This window comes from Ictalurus furcatus, chromosome 17 (genome assembly GCF_023375685.1).
Source record: "Ictalurus furcatus strain D&B chromosome 17, Billie_1.0, whole genome shotgun sequence".
NCBI lineage: Eukaryota > Metazoa > Chordata > Actinopteri > Siluriformes > Ictaluridae > Ictalurus > Ictalurus furcatus.
In genome coordinates, this window is record NC_071271.1 from 16095532 (window position 1) to 16109224 (window position 13693).

Below are 13693 nucleotides of genomic sequence, written 5' to 3' on the forward strand. Positions count from 1 at the left end.
AGAACAAGCACGTTAGTATAAACCTGTGATTAGATTTACAGCCGGAACTAACATCAGAGCTGTTGTTGTAGAAAATTAATCAACACCTTCTGACCAATCAGAATTTGAGAATTCAATGGCACCATGGTATAAAGAGTGGGAAAAAAAAAGACAAAAGCAAACATATAAAGAATAAAGTAAGTGACATATAGAGTGTATGTAAGAGACTGGAAGACGCCCCACAATGGGAAACATAGTTTACATAAGACACGGTGAGCGTGTCCCAGACAGAATAACAGCACACTGGCTCGGAGTTGTGGCCTTGGTGTTTCCTGCCATTGTAGGTGGTTTAACTGACCTGGGACCACATGTGTTTCATTTAGTCGTCATGCTTAGTTGTCTTAAAGGCTTTAAGCGTGGCATCTCCTTGACCTCGATGGTATGTGTATGTGGAGAAAGCACAGGGGAGAAGGAACAATGGCTGCATCGTACATGTTTAGACATTTCACACTGTCAGCGAAGACTTCAAAACAGCTTTTTTCTGATTTATAGTCTCACCACGTCAAACCTATTGAGTGGAGCGTGTGAGCAACTAGCTCCATAAAAGAAAACCATAACATCTGGTGTGTGTGTGTGTGTGTGTTTTATTTATATATATATTTATTTATTTATTTATTTATATATATATATATATATATATATATATATATATATATAAACACAGACAGGATTACCTTGAGGGTTTGTTACTAATGTCCTCAGCTGTCTGTTAACATTCCCATTACATTTGTAAACAGTAAATAACATTGTTATGAATGGCAGAGTGATTGATTTCAGAGATCAGAGCTGTTTAAAACAACTTCATCTAATTCATTTTAGTAACAGTCCAGATATTTCTCATCTCATTGACATTTGTACAGATGAGCAAACCACTGCAATTTGCCAATGATTATCCATCCATCCATCCATTTTCTATACCGCTTGTCCTACAGGGTCACGGTGAACCTGGAGCCTATCCCAGGGAACATGGGGCACTAGGCGGGGTACACACTGGATAGGGTGCCAATTCATCACAGGGCACAATCACACACCCATTCATACACTACAGACACTTAGACATGCCAATCAGTCTACCATGCATGTCTTTGGACTGGGGGAGGAAACCGGAGTACCCGGAGGAAACCCCCGCAGCACGGGGAGAACATGCAAACTCCGCACACACAGGAAGCAGTGGGAATCGAACCCCCAACCCTGGAGGTGTGATGCGTACGCGCTATCCACTAAGCCACCGTGCGCCTTTAATAGTTATCTTTTCATAGTTCCCTTTAATGTTAACAAGTTCCTGTTATCTCTTACATTATAGCAGTTGTTAATAAGACCACAAAAAGAGCTTGTGATGTTAGTGAGAAACAGCAAGGCAAATTGAAGGCACACCGTGTTTTTGTTATTGTTTTTTGCCAAAAGGGTGCTTAGGGCGTCTATGTGACAATAAACGAGTGCATCAGGACACCACAAAAAAAAGGGCTTGTGAATGGGAGGTTTTTACTTTCCTGCAGGTGCGAGTGCAATATTCTGTAAATATTTAGAACTAGATATGGATATAGCAGTGTATTTGCATTACACCTCTAGCATTTTGTAATGCCTGTGTAGTTACACATAGTCTGTCCACACAACCTCGTTGCAACTGGAGAGGGGTTAATTTAGTGTTATAGAGCAGTACGTCTTAGATTACACAACATTCACAAATTGATACACCTGCGTATTTACATTAAGATGTATGTCATACATTGTCAGTAATTGCATTATAGTTGTGTCTGAAGTTTAGGTGTAATTACACAGGTATTATAGACACACTGTATAACGAAAATGAGATGAAGGCTCAGAGTGTCTGGCTCGGTGAGTCTTTTCAGAATAGGCCGTGGCACATTTGTATGAGCTCACTGCCGATCACAGAGCAGAAAGCTTTGCACCATGCTTTTGGATGTGTGTGTTTACTTGTTCAGTCATCCCATTGGCTTGAAGTCACAAAGTAGCATAATGTGTGGCACTAATATGCAATGAAATATTCTATAATATAAACTCATACGAGAAGTGAAGTGGGTGATTCATGAAGGAGTGGTCTAAAATTGACAAGAGGATGTTGACTACAAACCGTGCTGACGTTTTTTCATGTTGTTCCCTTTTTTTTTTCCTTTCCCAATGACAGTGTGTGCATTTGTTAAAATGTGTTAGATAATACATTGCAAAGGTGTCCATTGTTAGGAGTGAAGTACAGGTCCCTGAGGTAGAGTGGGAGTGTGTGTATATGTGTGGGTTAAGGAAGGAGGGGGTGTTTACTTAGAATTACAGTTTTTACAGGGTTTACACCTTGGTTTATTGTTAGGTTTACGGTTAGAGAGGGTTTATGCTCAGGTATTGGATTAGGCAATTTCAGGTTGTGTACAGACATGAGCTACCCATAGGAAGGAAGATTTTTGCTGCCTGTCTTACTACATATGTGCCTTTGCAAGGTAGTACATGTGCAAGCTGCTACTTGTCATTGTGTGTGTGTGTATGTGCATGTAATGCATGGATCCTTAAATTTATAGATGCAGCTTTAGCTGTTTAAGTAGCATTCAAACTTGTACTGGTGTTTATAATTACGATTACATACATTTATACATACATTTATTCATTTAGCAGACTCTTTTATCCAAAGCGACTTACAAATGAGAAAATATTTTTTACATGATTTTACAAATGATCACATTTTCAGAATGATTTTTTTTTTTTAAATTTGCGCAAGGTTGTGGATTCAGATTGCAGAACGAATAGGGTTTATAGTTGTTTATCTTGGTTTAACTTAATGAGCGTCTCAGCTAGTAAGGTCTACAAGGCTCCACAAGCTTGTTGGATACAAAGAAGGCTCAGTCAATCAGTTCAAATGAATTAAAAATAAATCCCTGAAAAATAATTTCCAGAACAATGCAAACTAATAATGTCATGCAAATTATATCTAATTAAAAACCTGATAACTAGCCAACTTTGCAGTAATAGATCCTTTGAAATAATTTGAAATCTGTAGCTGTGTCCCTCTCCCTCTTAAACTCATTAATAACAAAAGCTTGTGTTTAATAGACTGATCTGTGGACAGTGGGGAAACATCAAAGAAAGCAGCCAAGTTTTACTTGAGCAAAGTTCAGTAAAGTGTCAGGACAAAAGCATACCACAAAACAAAAGCTTGCAAACAAACCATCATTACGTCTACCCTCCACCCCAAATCCTTAACTCTTCTTTTAGAAAGCTCAGTGACCGCAATGACCTACTCATGCCCACACACGAGTCATAGTGGTCAAAAATTCTCCTTGTGAGACGCCAGGGAATTTCACACTAGTCGGTAGGAAAACAAGTCCTTTTGACGAAACTACTACATAACATTCAAAATGATCTGCTCCTTCCAAGCAACTCTCAGAAGTCCATTGTAACAGAATAAAATTTGTTAAATGAATATTAGACTAAACATTATAGCCATGAAAACCAGTTTCCACATAAGATGATGAGAGTGAAGGGGACAGAGGGTGGGCAAAAAAAGCATTTGAGGTGATAACCCATATTATCCCATCCCTTCCCCCACACACTTTCAACCTACAAGACAAAATGATCCTCAGGCTGTTTCACTCAGAGAGAGCAGAGAGAGAGAGGTGGGGCAGGAAACAGTCGTTCTGAAGAGAAGTAGTGTATTGCTTTTTCGTACACTCAGGGAGTAATGCTGAGACACTGCATTGGATACGTGCTGCGGGAGCGCAGCGTGTTGTAGTCCGCAGGTGATTTCAGACTGTGTTTGCTTAAACAGGACCAGCTGTGTGATTCCACAAAACAAAAGGGACTATTTGAAGTGTTGGAATATTTCAAAACACACTAAGGAGTAACAGCTACTGGATCACTTTGGATATACTATAGTCAGTGATTTTGGATCAATTTAATGTTTTGTCTTCAGGAAGAGATATTTCACTTGACTTTGTTTTACCATTGTTGACTTGTGGACCTGAGTGTTTCTCATGGACTAAGTGAACTGTTATAGAAAAGCTGTCTGATCTGGAGATTCTGAGTAAGTACGGCAAAAGCTCCCTACCTTTGTGGTAAATACGCCGAGGGCAGAGGGTTAAAAAAAAAGGGGGGGGGGGAGGAAGCTACAGATTGTCTCCTGTCTCTAGGGAGGACTGCTTTCACCCCAGTGTCCCTACTGAAGAATGCTGAGGGGAAGTGTTTGAATGCTTGCAGCCGCATGCTGCCCTGAAAGCACACACATGAAAGAGATCTCTGTGTCCTGGGCAGCAAGAGCATTTTGGTCAAAGACACTTTAAAGGAATGCTTCTGTTCACTTTTACTTTGTGTCCTACCAACCATTCATTCTGGAGCCTGCATCAAGGAAATTCCCTCCACAGTATATCTGCTGTATAATTTCTACCCAATTCTATATCTTTCCTGTAGGGATGCACAACATCACCTTACAGATGGATTATACAACTCCCCAGTGGGACAGCTCCCGCTCCAGCAACTGGAATATTTCTAACAGCTTGGACCAGAATAATCAAGTGTGCGCCAAGAATGACGGATTCAAGTATCCACTCTACAGCACAGTGTTCAGCATTGTCTTTGTGGTGGGACTCATTATGAATGTAATAGCCATGTATATCTTTTCCTGCACGCTGAAAGTCCGCAATGAAACCACCACCTATATGATGAACCTGGTGGTGTCAGACCTGCTGTTTGTTCTCACACTACCACTGCGGGTCTTTTATTTCATCCGACAGGACTGGCCATTCGGTGGATTGCTGTGCAAGTTGTCAGTCTCCCTGTTTTACACAAATATGTATGGCAGCATCCTTTTCCTCACCTGCATCAGTGTGGACCGGTTCCTGGCCATCGTTTACCCTCTCCGTTCGCGGGAACTTCGGACCAAGCGCAATGCTAAGATAGTATGCGTAGCAGTATGGGTGCTGGTGCTCTCAGGTAGTCTACCAACAGGCTTCTTGCTGGACTCTACCCCTCGCCAAAGTAGCAACTCCTCTGCCCAGTTCTGCTTTGAGAACTTCTCCTCAAAGCAGTGGAAGTCTCATCTATCCAAGGTGGTGATTTTCATAGAGACTGTGGGTTTCCTCATACCACTGCTCCTTAATGTTGTCTGTTCTGCAATGGTTCTTCAGACTCTGAGGAGGCCACAAGCAGTCAAGAGAGGTGGGAAGCTTAACAAGACAAAGATCTTACGTATGATAATGGTGCACCTTTTTATCTTCTGCTTCTGTTTCATTCCTTATAATGTCAACCTCGTGTTTTACTCACTGGTGCGCACCAAAACCTTGAAAGGCTGTGCAGCCGAAACTGTGGTCAGGACCATTTATCCAATCGCCTTGTGCATAGCCGTAACCAACTGTTGCTTTGACCCTATCGTGTACTATTTTACCTCAGAAACTATTCAAAACTCCATAAGGAGGAAGTCACAGATGGGCGAAAACTGTAGCATGAAGTACTCTGAAGCATTGCAATCAGAGACAAGTTCCAGCCTTAATTTCAGCCTGAGGACCCTTACAAACAAGATGTTCTTCAATCCACTGCAAGAGTCCATTGCATGACTCTTTAAATGGTTGGATATTTGGGACAAATATCTGCTCAGTTAATGAACCGTTAAAATTGTTGTTCCAGTGTTCAGAAGAGTCTGTAATTTTCTTTTAACATATCAGATCAGTTTGTGCACTCTGCAACCCTGCATGGTGCTTTTACACCCTGCAAAATATGCGTGATGTCCATAAAGGATTGTGTGTGTAAAAACATCCATCTATAATAAAGTATTTAGCTGCCGAAAAAGCTTCTTTTTTCCAGATACAGGAACTGTAACGAATTACAGGATTACTTAAACCACAGACGTTAGTGCACTTACCTTTGTAAGTTGGTAAATGAATTAGCATTTTACCAGTACACTTTAATAGCATTAACATATATATATATATATATATATATATATATATATATATATATATATATATATATATATATATACATATATATATAAATAATATGAAAATTGGCTTCAAGTCCCAATCCGAGTTCTAGTCTGAAACTGAGCTGAAACTAGCACGACAGTTTTGGGAACAACAAATTGACTAAAACTTGTTACTATCATTCCTGATGGGGCTTTGAATGATTTTAAAAAATAAATAAACATTAATGACAGGAACATTAACATCCTGTTGTGTCATAGTGTCAAGTCTTTTTATTTTTAGCACTTTATGTTACAGTATTAGTGTGCATTGGCATTAGCTCACATTTTCATATGCACTGTTTTTGTTGTTGTTATTGCTGTTGTTGTGCATATGTTTAATAAAAACATTTAAAATAAATATTACAGTATTATAGGATATTTCTTTCATTAAACACTATCTACATGATGAAAGCCAGATGGTGTGAGATGTCAGGAACTACAAATACAGAACGAACAGAATGAACCCTGACAATTCTGTTGTGATATTTTAACTTTATTTTACATATATGAATCATATATAAGTAATTAATATGTTTATGTCTGCTATGGAGACATTTTAAGATGACTAGCTTCCTTATACTTGTACAGTGGAAGGGAGTGTCTAATGGCAAAGTGCCAGCCTTTCTTCCTGTCGACCGCTAAGCCAGAAGCAGCTGCGCTAACTCTTCAGACAGATGCACATCACCCAGAGCAGGCAGAAGAATTTGAACCCTTGACATGGAGGTGGGGAAATCATGGGTGTTATATGCACTGCATGCTTTAACTATAATATCATGACACTCATGTGGTTGTGGCTGTGACATCAAATTAAAGTATATTAAAATGGGACTTTTTCTGCTCCATTTGAAGTGACTCTACAGAAATAAAATAAAATAAATTATTTAGATGTACAGTATCTCACAAAAGTGAGTACACCCCTCACATTTTTGTAAATATCTGATTATATCTTTTCATTCATCTCTTGGACACTTCTCTGGCAATTGCCCTTCTTGCCTGTGTACTCAGTTTGCTTTAGGTAGGTTAGCTAGGTAAAAGTTGTTCCATTCAAAAATGTCAAAAAGGATGCCTTGAGACCTGGTTTGGTGTTTGAATAGCCTCAAAGTGAAGGTGTTTAACCATCTAGAAGGAGTTTAATCACACCATTAATGCCAAAAGCACTTAGTGTGCTTTTTTTTCAAATCTTATTTCCTGTTAGAAGACTTTTGCAGGAAGGAAGTTATATGTGAATATGGTGCTTTGCAACTTGTAAACCATTTTTTTTTTTACATAAGACTTGCCACTGCATGAAGAATGCACTATATCATGCAGCTACAGATCAAGATCTTCAGTTAATGTTTACGTCAAATATGAGAATGAGGAAAAAACTAGATCTCAGTGACATGACTCCATGGCATGTTTGTTAGTGCCAGATGGGCTGGTTTGAGTATTTAAAAAAAAATTTGAAAATCTCCTGGGCACAGCGGGCACAGGCTCACCGAAAATGGACAGTTGAAGATTGGAAAACGACCAGGTGATGATTTTCTAATCTTCTAAACCAGCTTTCTGTACATGTCAAAACATCACAAAGTGAATGGTTTTCCCAGGCCACCGTACACATTCATACAAAAGGGTTGAACCTCGATGTTGAAAATACGTTGTTAATACTGATGTTAATCCATATTCACCTGCTTATTCACACATTTTTCCATTTAAGACAGGGAGGCAGTGGTGGTTTGGCGGTTAAGACTCTGGGCTACTAATTGGAAGGTCGGGGGTTCGAGCCCCAGCACTGCCAAGCTGCCACCGTTGGGCCCTTGAGTAAGGCCCTTAACCCTCTCTGCCCCAGGGGCGCTGTATCGTGACTGACCCTGTGCTCTGACCCCAACTTCCTGACATGCTGGGTATGCAAAGAAAAGAATTTCACTGTGCTGTAATATATATGTGATCAATAAAGACTCAAAGGTTTTGCGTGCACTTCTGTTTATAGTCAAGTAGTGCATGTTTGTGGTATGCACAATACAAAATGCATGAACAACAGTAGTGCATTGTCTCCACAAAACACTGCTCATAATATTATCTGCAACATCAAAATACTTATTTGTTGATGCCTCCACTGGTGGGAATAACAGCATTGAACCTCTTCCTGTAATGTCTAAACAGGTTGGAGATCTTTGATTTTACATTACTTAAAGTTTGCTTCTCTACAGGAGTGGCATCTAAAAATATATGTGCTTAATGTGGTAAACCTCATGTTTAATCAATATAAAGTTTCTTTTTTGTTATGCACCTCAGATTATTTGCTGTTAACAAATGTCTTATGTCTTAATGTCATAATTATTTTATGGAACACAGCACAATACCAATGGTCAGCAGAAAAATACACAGAATGGTATGAAGAAGGGAAGCTGGGGCTGATTTCAGACAACCCAGTGAAGGAGAAGGTGCATGTGAAATACATTTATGGGTGTAATGAATGTGGATTATTTACTGTATCATCCTTTTTTCCAGCAAAATGCTTTTGGAGGAGAAACATTTTGGTTCGAATGAAAGGGTTACAACTTTTGTGTTTGTTTTTGGTGAGCGTGACATGAATGCAGTAGGTTATTGTAGATTTGAAACATTAAGTATATATACACACAGACACACACACACACACATATATATATATGTCTTGTGTAGGATCTGGAACTTACTTGCAACCATTATCCACAAACCAAATGAAGATTACTTGAAAGAGTGTGGAGCATTGTGTATCCAAACAAACAAAAAGACCAGTCTGAACCTGATGCTGACCTTTGAACTCTAGGGGCATCACAGCCATCAAACACCAACATATGAGCATTCTGGCCACTCCTTATTCAAGAAACAACACAAGGGCCCCTGTCTGAAAAAACTCAGCTGTGTTTCTTTGCCATGTTTTTTTTGTTGTTGTTTTTGTCTCTCTTTAATCTTTAAGATGAGATTATAGGGGGTTTATTGACATGAACTTGCTGTGAGAAAGTCCAGCTGAGTAAGCAGGCTGGGAATGCAGGTTCATGCCGTATGAGCTTAAACAAGCTCTAGGCAATAGGCTTCAGTTTCACAGCTACCTCTGGTATTGATTGAATGTTCTTCTTCTTTTTCACACATAATAAACGGTAGATTTAAATTTCACAGCAGATAAAAAATGTCATGGTTTAATTCTCAGAAGTCGTCATGCCACATGCGTCAAAAGTTTAGCACTCAAGAGAGCTTATTTTACAATGAAACTTTTTAGAATAGTCTGGCTTCTGGGGCACCTGCAAGTCTGTTGATTTACTTTTATTGCATTTGGCAGACGCCCTTATCTAGAGCGACTTACATTTATCTCATTAATACAGCTGAGCAGTTGAGGGTTAAGGGCCTTGCTCAAGGGCCCAGCAGTAGCAGCTTGGCAGTGCTGTGATTTGAATTCACGACCTTCCCATCAGTAGTTCAGAGGTGTTGTCACCACCTCTGTTTATTGCCTTAGGTACTTTGTTCACCTGTTTACCAAACCTATATTCATTTTATGGTGCTTGTCTCATTATATAAGGACTGCTTGGTAATGATAGTAAGGGTGGGGCAGATGAGTTAGTGTATTTTCATCTTGCATATACTTCCTTTTATTTTAAATGTAACCTTGATATAATGATAAAAGCCTAATAAACATATTGTGTAAAAAAAGTTCTGCTTCTCAGATGAACCTGCGGTGTAGAATGTATCAAAATCCAATCTTAATACTTACGATTCAGCATCCTGTAGTGGGTGAACACCAATTGTCTTGTGTGAAAACACGATGTTAATCTCATGCATGAAAGACCAGTAACCGATGAATGCACCGAAGCTAAGCTGAACGTTTGTCCAATGTTTGATTCAGGACACTGATTTGTGAGTATAATCTGAAAGGGTGTAGGGCATTTAATTACTGAAGGAAGATCTAGGAAATGTGAAATGTGCAGTTTGTGTGGCCAAGGAATTTTAAGAAATTGACAGAAAGCTCACTGATTTGAACTGAAGTCAGAGGTCTAGCTCTTATCATCCCAGTGCAGCAGACTGCCCTCTGATTATCAAGGAGCTGTCTGAATTCTATGTTCAGGCAACATAGGGTCAAGGTATAGCATATAAACTTAACAATAAACATGGTCTTATCAGAAGGGGAAAAAAAACACTTTTGAACATCTTTCATTGTATTACTCGTTTCACTAAAGTCTAAAATATATTTGGGGATTCATTTCTTCAATATGCTACATAAAGCTTGTGTTGAAATGTGTCTTTTATCCTTTGGAAGTACACATAAACACACTTGAAGCCTTTGTTGCAAGGGATACGTATGTTTATGTAAGTTCCCTTTTGACGTTCAAAAGCTATCTGCATAGCATCATGGAGACCCTCACATGCACCAAGCAGACTGGCCTGCATGCACAGCTCTTATCTTATCACTTTAATAGCAGTCCCTACAGGCCTGTTAGGATAACTAGTGTGTGTGTGTGTGTGTGCACGCACACACACACAAAAGGTGTCCCAATACACAATTTTCTGTTTTCACACACAGACCTTGATAACTTATCTTCGTGATTTTAATTTTTTCACACATAAATTAAAATGTGTGCTCAGATACAGCTACAGCTATGTGTGCTAAAATTATAATGAGATCAAAGAATCTGAAGTAAATAACCTTTTAGTTTACCAATACTAGCATATAAAACCAAAATCATCCTTTGTTGACCAGATTGGCCTGTGATATATGCTACTGTCTTGTTAATTAAACTTCCTATTTAAATGTCAAGGTTAAATCAAGCCAAAGGTCAAACTATTTCTAGTAGAGCCTGGTTTTAAAAAAACACAACCATGTTTTCAACAGAGCAAACAGAAATATTTGCTTCTATTTCTCTTTTGTACTGCATATGTTCCTAGTAAACTCTTACTAAAGGATTTTTAAGGGTGAGCGCTGTTGTTGTTGTTTTTTTTAAACATTAATTAGTTAAATGAATGTGCGAGGACGAGTTTCTGGCAGTGTCTGAAACTCCCCTCTCTGGTTTGCTATTAATAAAGAACTTGCTGAGTTTACACGGTTGTGTCTTGCCTCATCAGCTTAGTGACAGCCTGTTTGTTGTGTGGTCATATGATCATGTTTATCTGGCAGCATGTATTGTTTGATGATTTAGAAACTTCCATCCATCCATCCATCCATCAGTGCTTGGTCATTTACATCCAGAAAACTAAATACTGCATGAGATTCTGGCATATGTGAATATACAGTGGCTTTATATCTGTAGCTGACATTAATACTAGCCCATTTAATCAATGTTCTGGATGTTTGCTTTATTACTTTGGCCATTAAAACAGTTGTCTCTTTCTTTACTTTAGTTCTTGAATTTTGGAAGCACAGCTGTCTGGTTTATGTGAGTAAGTGTGCTATGTGCCTAAGGACACACACTTAGATGCATTACTCTTGAGAGTTGTCCAAATATTTATTATGTACAATCTAAGCCAGGAGACTACTTACAATAACTATTGTTGATGTGGAACTTGGGTCAAGAGAGCTCTTTTATTGAGAGTTTTGTAGTGTATAAAAAAGACTGGAGGCAAAATGGGAGGTTGCAGGGAATAATACCACTGGCATGTCCACATAAATTACCATTCAGTTGATAGTAGCAACATGAAATGTTCTGTCTTGTGCCCAGTCAGTCTGCACGAATAGGTTTCATGAGCTCCAGCATGTATGTACAGTGTTGTGAAAAAGTATTTGCCTGATTTCCTGATTTATTCTGTTTTTGTTTAAATCTCACTAAATTGTTTCATTAATTAAAACAAAATCTAAGATAAAACAAAGGCAACCTGCGAGGAAAGAAATTCCAGAAATGATGAGGAAGAAGATGATTGAAATACATCAATCTGAGAACGGTTACAAAGTTATTTCAAAGGCTCTGGGGCTCCAAAGGACCACAGTGAGGGCCATTATCTCCAAATGGTAAAACTCGACACAGTAGTGACCCTTCCTAGAAGTGGCCAACCTTCCAAAATTCCTCCAAAGCACAGTAACTACTCATCCAGCAAGTCACAAAAGAGTCACAAAGACAACCTCAAAGGACCTACAGGCCTCTCTTGCATCAATAAAGGTTCATGACTCCACTATCAGAAAGACACTGGGCAAAAATGGCATCCATGGAAGAGTGGCGAGGTGAAAACCACGTCTAACCCAGAAGAACATTAAGCCTCGTCTGAATTTTGCCAAAGCACACCTTGTTGATCCTCAAACCTTTTTGTAGAATGTTCTGTGGACTGATGAGTCAAAAGTGGAACTGTTTGGAAGACAGGGGTCCTGTTACATCTGGCGTAAACCAAACACCGAATTCCACAAAAAGAACATCATACCTACGGTCAAGCATGTTGGAGGGAGTGTGATGGTGTGGGGATGCTTTGCTGTTTCAGGGCCTAGGCAACTTTGAATTTTGCTCTCTACAACAGAAAATCCTAAAGGAGAATGTCCGGTCTTCAGTCCGGAAGTTGAAACTCAAGTGAAACTGGATTCTGCAGCAAGACAATGATCCAAAGCAGAGGAATAAGTTCTAGTCCTAGAAGTAAGTGAAAGACTGATCTCCAATTATCAGAAGTGTTTGGTTGCAGTTATTGCTGCTAAATGTAGCACACCCAGATTTTAAGTTTAAGGGGGGCAATTAGTTTTTCACATTGGTGATAGATGTTGGATAACTTTTTTCTGCTTCAATAAAAAAATAAATAAAAACTGTATTGTGTGTTTACTCAGGTTGCCTTTGTTTTCTGTAGTTTTTCATTTGAAGATATAAAACTATTTAGTATGCGATATACACAAAAACAGAAGAAATCAGGAAGTGGGCAAATACTTTTTCACAGCATTGTATATGCACATGTATTGCATCAACTAGGATTTTCCTGTTTTACTTTGCAGTTGAGTTAATACATGGATTCTTATCTTCAGTTGAATTGTGGAGCGATATTGAAGAGTCAAGGATTTATATAATGAACATGAATTCTTGGGCAGCTAAGCAACCACTGTCGGCACATGAAACTCAAAAGAAATTATCTAATTAGCTGATATGAGAAAATTACAGCCATTTCTGCAGTTAGAAATGCTTGAGAAACATCTGTAGCAAGGTGAAAAATAGTGTCCTTGTTTAAGTTGATTTATTCAAAGAAAAAGTTATTAAATAGATTTAAAGGATTAAAGGTGTTATGTGTGATGTTATACTACCTGTGTGTTTGGGAGTGGATGTAAAATGGGTCAGTTTGATTTGTTGTGTTAACGGACCAATCAGGAGGGAGTTACAGGTCACCTGGAGGTCGAGGAAAAAAAAACAACGAACGGGAGAGAGAGACAGAGAGAGAGAGGAGTGCGTGCGTGTGGATTTGCTAGCTGCGGGTTTTTCTTTCTTTCAATTACCACGATTGCAAGTTAAGTGGTCAACCAGACCACTATATGTAACTGTAGTGGTGTAATAAGTTTTCCCCCAAGTAAAGGTACTACACGAAAGGGGCGCTACATAAATTGGAGGCACCGCTGGGATCTATATATATATATATATACATACATATATATTTTTTGAGTTCCCAACCACAATTCCGTAATACTAATAGGCAAAAGTAGATTACCATGGAACTTCAATCAGTGAAATTAGAGCTGGTGAAAGAGCTTAGAGGGTGGTGTCAAGGGGAGTCTCTCGATCAAACCCACACATT

The 13693-nt window shown here is 38.9% G+C and overlaps 1 protein-coding gene across 1 annotated transcript; it reads left to right on the top strand.

The window, feature by feature from the left end:
• Positions 1 to 735: 735 nt before the first annotated feature.
• Positions 736 to 5952, top strand: lpar6a (lysophosphatidic acid receptor 6a). Its single transcript, XM_053646725.1, has 2 exons — positions 736 to 4066; positions 4450 to 5952. Exon 2 carries the CDS (start codon positions 4452 to 4454, stop codon positions 5589 to 5591), a length of 1140 nt encoding a protein of 379 aa, XP_053502700.1. The 5' UTR covers positions 736 to 4066; positions 4450 to 4451; the 3' UTR covers positions 5592 to 5952.
• Positions 5953 to 13693: the final 7741 nt, after the last annotated feature.